We start from the raw sequence: 13596 nt of genomic DNA, 5'->3' as shown, positions 1-13596 counted from the left end.
AACTATGCTCAACAAACTCCGTGGGGTGTTAGCTGTCGCCAATTTCTCCATCATTTATAGGAATTTTTTTTTTGGGTCTCCGTCTTCATTTTTTCTAGGTGTTCTTCGGATTATTGTTCATTTCTTCTCTTCGAGTGTATATCGTGCAACTAAAGAAAACGCAAAGAACTGCAACTAAAAACTATATCGTGTAGGCAAAACAAAAATGCTCCCAGATCTGAACTGATGTCCAAAGGCAAAAATGGACTTAAATTCACCACCAAGGTATTCTAGAGAGACACCTGTTCTGTTGTATGGATTGACAAAAATGCCGAATCGGATTCTGTGAGAGTTTCAGCTTTTGGTCTGGACTTTCTAGGATCTAATATGAAAGCACTGATCCAAACGCTTACTTTATCGGCTGATCTTGGATGGATGATTTGATTACATGAAAATGTTTCAAAAACAGAGTAATACATATATCAAGTAGATAGTATACATATAATTAATACACATTAATACAGTGAAGTAAAAAAAAACAAAGTAGGCTGAAAAGCGATGGCAATAGAGATGTTCAGCAAAGATGCGCTGAAGGTAATTCGGCATTCAACTCACTGACCAAGAGCTTGTGGTCGGCCTCCACCGCCAACGAAGCCAAGCTGCAAGTCTACGTATCCGCAACTCGCCCTATTATGGTGCACGGATTGGAAACTTGGGCCGCGCCAACAACGGTGATCGCATGCTCGATTACACGGAAAGGAAGCTGTCTAGAGAAATGTATGAGTACTTTTGGTCATTGGTGTGCCGCTGCCGTTGCCGTGTGCCCGAAGAGCTTGATTTAGAAGTAGATGTGGTGTACCGGCGGATGACGCGTGGAAAACGTCAGCATCTTCTGCGGCGTTCTGAAGTAGTCATGGAATACCGCCTCCGCTCGTTCCGTCATGAGGAGACCATCTTTTGCTCCAAGTTGCCCTAAAGATGCTTCCAGATTCTAATTGGAGAAAGCCCCTTAGTAGTGAAATAAAGTTCTTTACCGAGGAAGTGAAGGAAGATATGAGGACACTTGGTGTTGACAGGCAGTTCAGTCGAGGCGTAAAATTCCGTCGCTTACGGAACAGCGACCTATGGGTGGATTCTATCCGAACAATAGCTGAAGTTCGAACAGGATGGACTCGGATATGTTCAACGACACCACACTCCCCCGAAGATGCGCTCGTCGCACTAGGGGGAAATATCCGCCCACCGATTAAGTCAAGTTTCATATAATAAAATAGTTGAGTTCCATTCTCTCGCGATTTAAGTGGCTGGTAAACGTACTCTTATCCAAATTCACGCTCTGACTGCACCATATTCGTTCCATTTCATTTCATTTATTTTTTCCATTATTTCATTTCGAGGAAATAAAATTTTCTTATTTAGAAAATCGTACCAACTCCATCTTTTTTCTCATCCTGTGTGACATGGAAAATGTTAACCGACAATCACTAAGCGCAAAAAAGAAAAGAAAACTTATCACGTTATTTTTTCGAACGGGAAAAATGCAAAAACGTCAATGCACAAAGTTCGGAATTGTGTAGAAGCTTACGGTTAATTTTGAACAAAGTGAATAACTAACAAATTTTTATTCTTGCTCACATTTATTTCTACTCCATCATTAAGAAAATAAAAGAATCAAAATTTCCGGACGCATAAGAGTAAGGTGTGTTTCTTGAAGTAAAATAGAACAACAATTTACTGCCGCAAAATACATGTACAAATACTTACATCAACAAATTTGAAGAGGAAAGCAAAATAGGTGTGCGCAAAGTCGATTCGGTCAGACAGATAAGATCGGCAGATCAAAACCAGAGTGTTGGTCATGGAACTCTGTGTGGCCTAGTTGTATAAAGTGCTAATATGCCCAGTGGGTGGAACCCATAATGGAAGTACAAATTCTTCTCGTGTCTGGATATACAGTAGAAAATCTAATTCTTCAATACAAGACGAAAACGATGCAGATCCGTCTTTTCTTTATAAAAATAATTTGATCTGTATTACAAAATCTTTAAAAAAAAATCCAAATTCGATAATCAAGTTGTAGTGAAGTATTTTGTTTGATTTGGTTCCAACCTCTAGAAATGTGGGGGAAAAATGCAAGTGCAAGAAAAATGCATACAAATGTTACGTTCTTCAGGATTTGTGGCGAATCTCTCTTGTACTCGTAAAGAACATCTGTACTCACTCTCTATTCGTTCGGAGAAATCGAACAACGAAAATTTCGCGATGCCCTCGACTTTGTTCCGCTTATCCGAACACTTGATGTTCTCCTACCAAGGAAGTAACAACTTCGCAAAAAAATCCCCTTATCAGACTTCTCGCGTAATTCGACATAATTAGAGCTCTAAGATCCTACTGCTAAAATACTTCTTGAAAAAAAAATTACTTATGGAAACACATTAGCAAGGCCGGGTCCGAAATAACTGGGCCTCAAAGATATGCGACTTTTGACGCGAAAATATTTCCCAAAAAGTAAAATGATAGTTACATGTTCGTAATCCAAGCACTTTTGCGAACAATTCGATTTTTCTCACAGCTCTTATACCATAGCGTCGAAGATGTTGAAGAACTGACTAAAGTAATATGTTTCAAGTCCAGGAATGACGGACATTAGTGGCTTGGAAATGATTTTCTAACAAAATCTCAATAGAAGTATTTGCCGAAGGATGCAATTGTCTCTTGACTTTCTAGCACAGCAGAATTTTGTGTTTTTTGCAGATGATGTTACAACTTCGGTGTTTACTTTACTTATTTCGGATTTTGGCAGTTCGTAAATCGCTAACAAACAAGGTGTCAGCATAATAGAATAGTTTGTCTCAGCGACGCTTAGTTTTAGAAGTGTACAGATGAAAATTTCTCGTGTAGTTTAACAAACAGCTCATTTTTACAGCGGATTATCAAAGATTTCTTCAAATATCAAGTTGATTTGTCTTTTTTTCAGGAAAAGGAGATCTTTTGAACGGTGTAGAATTCAAAAAATTCTGTACCATTCACGTTTTCATCACAAACTTCAGCCTCTATGGAAGGTTGTTGTATTTTGAATGATATGATTAGGATTTTGGAAGAAAATAATTTTCAAGTTACTAATGTCAATAGTTCCTGGAGTTCTAATTATATCCAATCAATAGATCTCGCACACACAAATCTATTGATATATGCTACAACATTGGGAATTGTTCTGGGATTTTTTTTTCATGGAATTTTCAACAAGAGAATATTTTATAATTCTATGAAATTGAGGTGTGTTATGAAAAAGAAGGGAAAAAACGCGGAACCGTCTCTTTCACGTCTTTTGTCGGAGGATTAGCGACTCTACTGTATTCCAACACGTTTGTGTTTTCTTCGGTGAGAAGTCTGATGAGCGGATTTTTTGCGAAGCTGTTACTTCCTTGATAAGAGCGCCATTAACTAAGTGACTCTTTCTCCGGCGGCATTTTCAATGCTTCTATTTTAGTTTCTTGATAAGAGAACACCAAGTGTTCGATTAGGAGGAAGAAAACTAACAGCAGAAGTCTGATAAGCGGATTTTTAGCGAGGCTGTTAAAGTACAGTTTCCTGATAAGAGAACCCCAAGTGCTCGATTGAGAGGAACAAAGCCAGTACATCACGACATTTTCAATGTTCGATCTCTCCGAACGAGTACACACTGGGTAGAGATGTGGTTTATGAATACGACTGGGGTTCGCCACAATCCTAAACAACACGACGTTTGTGGTACATCTGCATGTTTCCCCCAAATTTCTGGAGGATGGAACGAAAACAAACAAATTTCCTTACTTCAACTCTTTCTAAAAAAAGAAAAATACTGATTATGGAGCATTGACACTGGCGGAAAACGTAGCATGCGTGGGTTTACGTACACTACATGCGTGTACAACAGCGAGAAAGTACCAGTTCTTAGAACGGAGGATTGGGGCGCCCGACATATCCGAAACTGCTGTCTTCCACATACATGACTTATGTCCAGGACAGCATGACCCCACAATCCTTCGATTGGGTTACCAACAAGTTACATATTGGCTTGGCTCCGGGTTTGGTCGCATCTAAACCGGGATTTAAGCCCACAGGTAATTTATATTTGGCGTCTCGATTTTCAACTCAAGGATAAACTGCGTAAATGTTAGTTGTGTTGATTCTGCAATCACATCATAGTGCTGGGTCATTTTCTGCGGTGCTTGCAGAACTCACTTCCATAATGTAAAAAAACCTGATTGATACAACTGAAACCTAATATAATGGTGTCTAGCCACATTGGTTAAAATTACATTTTCTTAGCTTCTGGTCTCACTTTTTATTCGAAACAATCCAAGTGAAAATCGAAGCCGCCGATTTGCTACATTTCTTCGCGTTGCTAACCTCTGGAAAGATTAGTAGCTTATGAAGAACAAAAAAGCGCACTGTGTTCCCCTTTCCTCGGAAGCATGCGAATTCCTTGAAAAAGCCTGTAGTAAATTATGCTCGAGGAAGCAAAAAGAAGATCCTTCAGAAGTTTCTCGTTGTTTAGCTTAAAGGCATCACCCCACGAATCTGAGGTGGTGCAGATTTCAGGTGGAGTATTCGTATACAGGATGGGAGACTACGGAGAGGGAGATAATTCTGTCCATTTCTTCTTAATTGCCGTAAAAAACGGCCCGGAAGATACGGCTTCGTTCGTTTTGGCGCACCATTTTGTACAAGAGGTTCGATTGGAGCGCGCCAGTCTTGTGCGGCGCCGCATTTTCCGGGCCGTTTTTTACGGCAATTAGCAAGAAATGGACAGAATTATCTCCCTCTCCGTAGTCTCCCATCCCGTATACGAATACTCCACCTGAAATCTGCACCACCTCAGATTCGTGGGGTGATGCCTTTAAGAAAAAATCGTCAGTGGAACACCAAAACATGACACGAGAGCTGCAGCGGCAGGGAGTCTGCCTAATTCTACATAGGTCCGAGAGAATAAGTTGAGCATCCCGCAGATTTTTGTGCTGATAACGGTTAGATTTCACTGTAAAATCGCCGACAACTGCAGTATCAGAGATTATTTTCTTTTTTTACAGACCCATTTGGTCTGACGCTGCCTCTCTGAGTGAGTAAAAAATTCATTTTATGTGTAATTTGGAAGCTGAGAAGAATTGAACAAGCAATGGAGCAAAAAAGAAGAAAATAGTGGATAAAAACTTCCATACCTACTCTTTGAAAGTTATCCACGCATCTTTCATGCTCTCATTCAATTTCATCCTGTTAGTTTATTTGTCAAAAAAGCAGAAATACTAACTTTGGCCAGTGTTGGCGGAAAACCTTTTCTTCAAGAAAGATGTTTTCAAATAATTTCTGAGCCATTACGCTATGGCCACGATGTGGATAATTTTGATATAAACATTTGATATGCAGATAATATTAATTAAAAAAACTAGCTGTTGTACCTGCCTTCGCCTTTCCTCAGTTTGCTTCCACGTGCGCCTTTAACACTGAAACTCACTTTAGTCCCCTAGTGGAGTAGTACAAAGCCTGCTGGATGCCCAATGTTCCCGTGAAGATCACAAATCCTTTCAAAGGAGTTTGTGAAGAAATCTTAACTATCTTTTTTTGCCTATTTCGTGTTTCATACAACCGTGTTTCTTATGATTCTCATTAATGTCGCATCCCATTTTTACATCCTTCTGTTTTCCTTTACTCAAATGCAACATCCATAACATGCAAAAACATGCGGGGGTAAGCTCCGCGACTTTTGATTTTTAAACCTAGCAAGGTAGTTTAAGATTTTTTGGTTTCTGTAAATTTTTCATTTTTAGTTCGCAAGATGAAAACCATTAGAACCATCTCATCATTCCGGAGATGTACGTTCAGAAAAGGAGGTCAGAAATTCTGCTCTATTCATTCTCAATTTTCTCCTCTACTATTACCTGCGCATAAAGATTGCGGTAGAACAGAACTTTGTGAAAATTCGTAAGAGAAACTGAAGATCCTCAAAAAATGAAATATTTTGAAATTCCAGTGGGTGGCGCTGTGGTTGAATAGGTAACGTCATGCAAATTTTTGTATTGTTTTTATGGTGTGTTTTTTCTTGTGTTTTTGTGATTTGTCAGTTTTTCATGAAGAAATAGTGGATTTTCTCCAGATGGGATTTGAATGGCAAACTGGCAGCTACCGGTGTAAAAATCCTGTCATAACAATTTGATTCGGGAAAAAAGAAGAAAAGTCAAGTCGCAAGACATAAACTCCTGCAGAAATATTCAGTTGATACTGAGCAAAACGAGAAACTAATCTATTTTTATTTTTGTAAACTAGTTTCTGATTCGTCATCAAGAAGATGGAAAGAACCTCAAGAATCTTAAATCATAACAGTAATACACCTTTCCTACAATAAAGTAGTGAGAACGAGAGTTTTCTGCTGCAAACCGCATAAGCATATTCATGTTCAAGTATTTTACCAGGAATACAAAGTATTAATCAAGTATTTCACCAGGAATCCGGTCGGGTTGTGAAGATCGATAGATCAAAACTCATAAGTTGCTCATTGAACTTTTTGCGTTGTCTGATTATATTCAGTGTTAAGATAACCTAGCAGGTGAGACCCATATCGGAGGAAGTACGATTTATTTTTGCGTCCGGAAAAATTTTGTCACGTCGTTATCTGACGAGAGGCCTGAAGCAACAAACCTCCAGCGGATGCTTATCAAGCATTTTCTAGAAAAAGCTGCGTGTGCAAGTAGACAAAACCCGCCCTCTTCGCTTTATAAAGAACGCCAGAGCACGGATGATAGCATTTAAACTAACGGCAAGTGCTCATCAACGGTACAGTTGAATTTTCATTTGAAGTTTTTTGCTTTAGTATAGATAATATGTGACATTTATACAGCTGATAAACCTTTTCTGGATCCTTAATGGGCTCCACAGATACAAATTTACTTAGGATGCGGGTGCACGGTATTAGCACTACTTGCCCTCACTCCACAGCTGTTTTACGTTTATATTTCCTCTCGAGAACGTGGAGAAGAAATAAAAACTTATCATAACTTCGAGTAGTCATTGAGCTATGGAGTCAATGGGCGGAATTGGAATCTATGAAATCCCGATTCGATCCGTGTTTTCGAGAAAGCCTTGCCTCCATTTGTAGTTGCTGTTCATAGTTGTTTAAGGAGGTCGGGTGTAGCGGAAGCGGTAAGAGGTTCGGCGGTGGTTGCATGATAGATCGATGGTTCAAACCACGACGCAGCCATCCTAACTTTCATCTGTCTGACCTCAAGAAATTGATATCGGACTTCTCTTGGAGAAAAAAAAAAACTAACTTGACATCTTTGCTCACCCCACAACTCATTCTAGCTAGGGCTGCACGCGCGTCCAGAAACTTCGAACTATTCTGAATTGGAGTAGAACCCGGCGGCGCATTCTTATAGGGATTGATCAACGACGTGCACTTTATCCTTTACTCTTTATGTTGGACGAAGATATCTCTATCTACAGAGCTGTCTTACTCAGCAGGCTTACATATGGTTATTAGATTGTTTCATGAGCCTCTTTCCTACTTTTTGGATATTCTCATTTTTTATTCAACAATAATGATAGTCCAGTCAACAATATAGTCAGCAGAATAGTAAACAGGTTCAAAATTTTTTAAGGTTTTTCTGGTTAACCGTTGACGTAAGCTATATTTAGACTGTCATAAACATGGTCATGGTCATGGAGGCGAACAGGGCCGTGTTTGCTGAACTTTTTCCTGGATTAACTCGTGAAAGTACGTTCTATGTAGTTCATATCGTAGATGTATTGTTTTACTAACAACTATTGTTACGCTATTTTTCAGATATGCTTTTAAAGTGTCAAGAAATTCATAGAGAAGAAAAGTTGCAAGAGCGGAATTATCGTCGGAATAAGTTCGCTAGAGCGCTAGAGAAGGTGATCTTCAGAGAATACGAAAACCAGCGGTTGAGGAGACTTGAACTCAGAGACCCAGATCTTGTAGAGTTATTAGAAGAAGTAAGCGACAGCGACGTTTTTCTTTCACCTCTGCATGATTGAAAATCCAGGATCTTTTCGATCGATGAGGTCAATTTTAGGTCTTTTTTCGCTATGAAACACCTCTAGCGGGTGAAAGTGAAGCTGTGTTATGGACATCAGTGAAGAGAACATTGGATGAGGATGTGTGGAGAAGAATAAATCGACGAGCAACAGATGATGAGAATGAAGAAGCACAAGGTAAAAGAGCTTAAATGAGTAAATCAGTACCAACCCTAATGATGGGAGTAATTGATGTTTAATTTCAGAAAAATGAATAATTTGAAAAATTCTATTTCTGGTCATCGCACTTGTTCACCGGATGAACGTGTACAGAGTGTGCACCGTTGAACCAAAAAAAATGCGCATAAATGCCTGATATCTTCCTTTTTTGTTTTTAATTCTCCGACTATTTAGAGCTAAATGAGTATCTATTTGATCGTCTGCACAGGGAATCAGAAAAAAAGGCCCTATCTCATCGACGCAATCAATCCGCAAGAGCCGTGCAAAAGTTCATTTACGAATCCGCCTTGCGTAACCGACAAAGAGAACTTCGAAGAGAGTTATCATTAACAACGGCAAGGCGAGAAAACAGAATCATCATGGAAAAATTCAAAGAGGTATAGCACACTTTTGAGTTTTTCCAATAATTTCTGTTAATGTTCGTCATTTCTACAAGAGTTCTTTAGTTCTTCTTTGAATGTGAACAAATGGAAGAACATGAAAGGATAGTTTATGGAAATGCTAGAAGAAACGAATGGGAAGAAAAAGTATGGAGAGAAGTAAGGGTAGCTATCGACGGAGATGTGTCAAGAAGAAGATGAGAAGCAGCAAAAGAGAGAGAGAGAACCGAACTAATAACATTCCATGCAGCCCTCATTGCTTCAGTTGTAAGACCGTGCTCCCTACTAACAAGGACAATTTTTTCTCTTAATTGTTCTACTGTTCTTTTTGTAGTTTTTTTAACAGTGCAAAAGCACATCCTTCGTGGAAAGGCATCTCCATATTGTCTGAATATCATCAGCAAATATTTATCTGCCTAAATGTTATATTCGTTTTGCTAATATATTTCGGAAGAAGGGTAATCTTAGGCTTTACCCCTAATTACCTTCTTCACTTGCTCAACATCTTTTGATTTCGAGAAAATTCCGTTGGTTCGTTGCCGAATTTTCACAAGGATCGTCAGTACTAGTGCAAGTGGAAAGAACGGGGAAAGATTTGAAAACAGGAATAGTAAAAAGTAGAAAAAGAACAATAAAATACAATTTTTAATTAATCTACATGACGATGAAGTAGTTTTATGGGCATTTATTTAACGCACTTCTACTGATCACAGAACTTGCTGCAAGCTTGAATCGTTTTTTAATACGCTCAGCTCACTCCACAGACGCTAACTTTACATTTGTAATCGTTGAATTAGGCACAGTAGTTAAGGGAATTTCTCTGGAACGTCGAGAGAAGAAACACCGCGGTGTTCATGCAGAGGTCGTGGATAGACTGTAAATTTGAGTATCTTTACCTATATGTCGATATCCAAAGCACAAGGTTCAAAGTAATATGGCAGCCTAGAATGATTTCGCTTAGAGAGATATAATTTAATTCAACCTAATTCCAGAGTGAATCCAAGAGAGGGTTTAGCAAAAACAACAACTTCGTCCATTATTAAAGCGGTTTAAATATAAAGTAGCATAAGTGGGTGATAAGGATGAGTGTAGCGCAGTCGGTGAGAGGTTCCGCTGTCCGCACGATCGATCGGAAGTTCAAATACGCACTTGTCCTCACCAACCCTCTCATCTCTCCGGGGTCAATAAATTGGCATCAGACTTGTCTGGGAGGATAAGAACACTGACTTGACACATAGGCTGAGCCCCACAAGTCATTGTGTAGGCCAGTTACACATTCGTAAACCCCGAACGATTCTGAAATGAGGTGAGCGTGGTGGCGCATCGAATGATTAACGCCAGACACGTTATCCTTTTTATCCTTTATAAATGGATGATACTGATGCAGAAGAGCCTTAAAACTAGTTTCGACGCACTATTGTAGAGCCCTTAGGAGTGGTACAATCCGAGAGTTCCTTTCAAAGCAGAGGAGAACAGCCCTCCACCTCTTTGAGCGCATATGTCCTCAAATTCCGCTCATCAGCTCATCGTTCACCTATGTTATGAAATGTAAGTGGAAGAGTATAGAGAAATTATAATTCCTTCTCTGTGGATTTTATTTGTGAGTTGCATTAACACTTTAAGAAGGGTGTGGACAACAAGAACAGTTACACGGCCCTATGTTTTAGTCTATAGATCTCGCCTAACTGATTGAATTCGAATACGAGATTGTATTTCTCTTCGAAATCCTTCTTACAAATACATTTTCGAGAACTTTTGCCAACGTCTGGAAGTCTAGGATTTGAACGTAGAGGTTCCGAACCCTGATGAAAGTCAGAGATATAGAAGGGGAGGCTGGGACCAACCTCTTTACAGATCCGAGGATATTTCGTCTTCATGTGAGTTGAGTGTGGAGATCTCTTCATCAAAGCACATGCGCACAACATTCTGAAAAAAAATTGCATTGATGCAACAGGATTTTTTTCCAGGTGTTAGAAAATTCCTCTTGACCACTTTTTTTCATCGCCTACAAACTTAAAGTCATCGTCTGAGGAATGAGCGCCGAGTGAATTAAAAAATGATTTAATTAGTTGATAAATTCAGATAATTTTAATTGATTTAATGTTTAGTTACTTAATTATTGCCAATTTTCCACCTAGTATATTTCTCTGATCAGACGTCTGTTGATGAAGAAATCCGTTTGGGAATCAATCAATGAAGAATTCTGTTTTCTGCGATAGTATTGCGGTGTTTATCAGTGAGGTGTAAACGGAATAGCATTCGGGAGTTTTTATTTATTTTTTGTTTATTTTTTATTTATTTTTCAATTATTAATTATTTATTTATTTCTATTTATTTTTGTGGTGTTACCAGCTGCATGCCTCTCCACAACGGTTTGCCGCCTCATAGTGGCGTGGAGGTGACACTGGACGTCGAACTGCGATGCACAGCGGAGGTTCGTCCTCCGGCAGGGTCTCCCAAGCTGAGAAGGAGTTCGACACATCCGACATTCCCACTTCTCGGAATCGGAAGCCTAGCTAACAGTAAACCACTGCTAAGATTCACCACCGTCTTGGCAAAATGTCGCAAGGTGGTTCCCTGATCCATATAGGTTGGGCGACGACCTGTGGTGAAAGCTAAGCTCGCCGTGGCATGGTTGCTTAGTTTGGGGAAAGTCTTTTTGCCACTCCAGCATATTCACTGCTTCAGTACCCAGCACACTGGGCCCTGCCGCCTCAGACGTCGGACGGTATGGCGACCGGTGAGAGGCGATCAAATCTCAGGTTGCTCAGGACGTCATTGATTCTGGACCAAGGCGACACACGCACAACTCGTCATGGAGACTGTCTCAGACTGTGTACTTACAATGCGAGAACAGTTTCCACAGACGCTGACCTGCATGCCCTTCTCGGAGCTGCAGAACGTATCAAATTTCACGTTATTGCTCTGCAGGAGATCAAGTGCAGAAGGAGCGACGTACGACAGATGAATGACGGCACACTCGTCATTCGTGGAGAGAAGGTTCCGTCGCAAAATGTAGGCGGTGTTGGTTTTGTTGTGCACCCATCTGTCGTCCATCTCGTCGATTCCCACGAGATCCTGTCATCTCGTCTGGCCACTCTTCGCCTCCGCCCTCTGCGCCAAAAATCCATCAGTATCATCGACTGCTATTCACCAACATCAGCAGCTGATGATTCCAAATTGGACGCGTTTTACGAGGAGCTGAAGGAAGTAGTCCGCAACGAGAAGTCCTTTTACAAATTCGTTGTCGGTCGCGCTGGTCGATCAAGGTGTGGACGCGTCGTATGTGAGGACATTAGCCAATTGCTACGATCGATGCACGACTAGGACACAGCTTTTCCACCGCCCTCTCACCATACCAATTGGAAAGGGGGTACGACAAGGCGATACTATATCGCCGATGCTGTTCACAGCTACATTGCAACGGATAATGAAATCACTATCCTGGGAAGAAAGGGGTATACGTGTTGATGGAAGATTCCTTTCGAACCTTCGTTTCGCGGACGAAATCGTTCTCTTTTCGAGCAGTACCAATGAAGCAGAAACGATGCTCAATGAATTGAACGAAGCAGGGAAGAGAATAGGACTACGAATAAACAGAAAGAAGACACAGTTCATGAACAACGCCTACTGCGAGGACGGAGGAGTACAACTTGAAGGCTCCCAAATCGTGGAATCTCCGTCATACGTATACCTTGGACGTTCAATGAACATGGAAAACGACTTGAAGGAAGAACTGAATAGAAGAATGAGAGCAGCATGGGCAGCATTCGCAGCCGTCAGGGAAGCTACGGACCAACTGACGGACCAAGATCTTCGTGCCCATCTGTTCGACTCGACAATCCTTCCAGCGCTTTGTTACGCAGCGGAGACGTGGGCAGACATCGCGGCCACGTCTAGGAAGTTACTTACTACCCACAGAGCCCTTCAGAGATGTCTCCTGAAGTTTAACCGGCGCACACAACACCTAGCCGGTCTTCGTAGCTCCGACTTAAGAGAAATGTCCGTCTTCGCGACTCAGCGGAATATGTATCGAAAGCAAAACATAGATGGGCCGGTCACATCATGAGAAGAATCGACGATAGATGGACTAAAAGAACGCAAGAGTGGATCCCAAGGGACGCTAAACGCCCTCGAGGGAGACCGCCAACGAAATGGGGTGACATTTTCGCTACACGGATGGACCAGCTGAGAGCTCAGCAGGATACAGCTCAGGGACCTCGTCAACGTCGCTTACGAAGCTTGAGAACATCTTGGATGACAATGGCGAGGGAACGAAACGAGTGGAAGAAATGCTGGGGCCCGCACGTCCAGTGAAGATGGCCCATCTAAGTATCTAAGTAAGTAAGTACCAGCTGCATGCCATGTATGTTAAGAAATATCTCTTCAGTCCGAAATCGTTCCCGACATAACGTATTATCGTTTCTTCCCCCTTGGGTCCCCTTTTGTCAAGTGCATCCTATTCTAAAACTGCAATAAAATCATTTTTGCATTACATTTGCCTGGTATATTACATTTTGAGCAAATCAATCGTGTCGAAAAACGTAGATGAGCTTGTTTGGAGTACCTCAAACAGAAAGGGTTGGTGGATCATGTGAGATGCTGCAAGTATTTTCTTCTTCTTTCATCGAATTGCCCTCTAGTTTCGAGGTAGTTCAAAGTTGATTATTTTAAAGGAGAAGTTTCATAGAAAGTTCGAAGATAACGTATAGATAAGATGATGGGGCAGTGAGCAGGAAATATGAAAAGAGGAGTCAAAAGGAACTCTCTTACGAAAAATAGAGAAATGATGGAAAAACAGTGTGATAGAGACGTCTGTAAAAGTGAACGGACGTTCTGGATATTTAAATAACTGAGGAAAAAACCATTGCCAATCAAGGTCATTAATCAGAGGTTTCACTTTTTCCTCCTGTGTTATGTATTTTCCTTCTTTTGGAGGATAATAGCTTGGTGTGTCGTAACTACCGTCGAAAGCAATGCTTTG

The 13596-nt window shown here is 40.7% G+C and overlaps 2 protein-coding genes across 5 annotated transcripts; both read left to right on the top strand.

Annotated features, from left to right (window-relative positions):
• Positions 1 to 4583: 4583 nt before the first annotated feature.
• Positions 4584 to 11939, top strand: RB195_011578 (uncharacterized protein; the record flags this gene model as incomplete). 3 transcript variants are annotated; one of them, XM_064193052.1, is made up of 7 exons in its annotated part: positions 4584 to 4694; positions 7651 to 7729; positions 7799 to 7971; positions 8052 to 8190; positions 8407 to 8609; positions 8679 to 8771; positions 11301 to 11939. In XM_064193052.1, the coding sequence occupies 7 exons, from the start codon at positions 4584 to 4586 to the stop codon at positions 11937 to 11939; spliced, it is 1437 nt and encodes a 478-aa protein (XP_064050635.1). The 3 variants fall into 3 exon arrangements, with proteins under 3 accessions (XP_064050635.1, XP_064050637.1, XP_064050636.1); XM_064193054.1 differs by lacking the exons at positions 4584 to 4694; positions 11301 to 11939 and having other exon boundaries at positions 7669 to 7729; positions 8679 to 8813; XM_064193053.1 differs by lacking the exons at positions 4584 to 4694; positions 7651 to 7729; positions 7799 to 7971; ... (1 more) ...; positions 8407 to 8609; positions 8679 to 8771 and having other exon boundaries at positions 11343 to 11939.
• Positions 11940 to 12012: 73 nt separating this feature from the next.
• Positions 12013 to 12681, top strand: RB195_011577 (uncharacterized protein; the record flags this gene model as incomplete). Of its 2 annotated transcripts, none has more annotated exons than XM_064193051.1 (1): positions 12013 to 12681. In XM_064193051.1, one exon carries the CDS (start codon positions 12013 to 12015, stop codon positions 12679 to 12681), a length of 669 nt encoding a protein of 222 aa, XP_064050633.1. The 2 variants fall into 2 exon arrangements, with proteins under 2 accessions (XP_064050633.1, XP_064050634.1); XM_064193050.1 differs by having other exon boundaries at positions 12043 to 12681.
• Between the last annotated feature and the right edge of the window lie 915 nt (positions 12682 to 13596).

The sequence above is a fragment of the Necator americanus genome, chromosome III (assembly GCF_031761385.1).
Source record: "Necator americanus strain Aroian chromosome III, whole genome shotgun sequence".
Taxonomy (NCBI): Eukaryota; Metazoa; Nematoda; class Chromadorea; order Rhabditida; family Ancylostomatidae; genus Necator; species Necator americanus.
The sequence above is the reverse complement of the archived record's forward strand: the minus strand, read 5'-3'. Positions and strand labels throughout refer to the sequence as shown.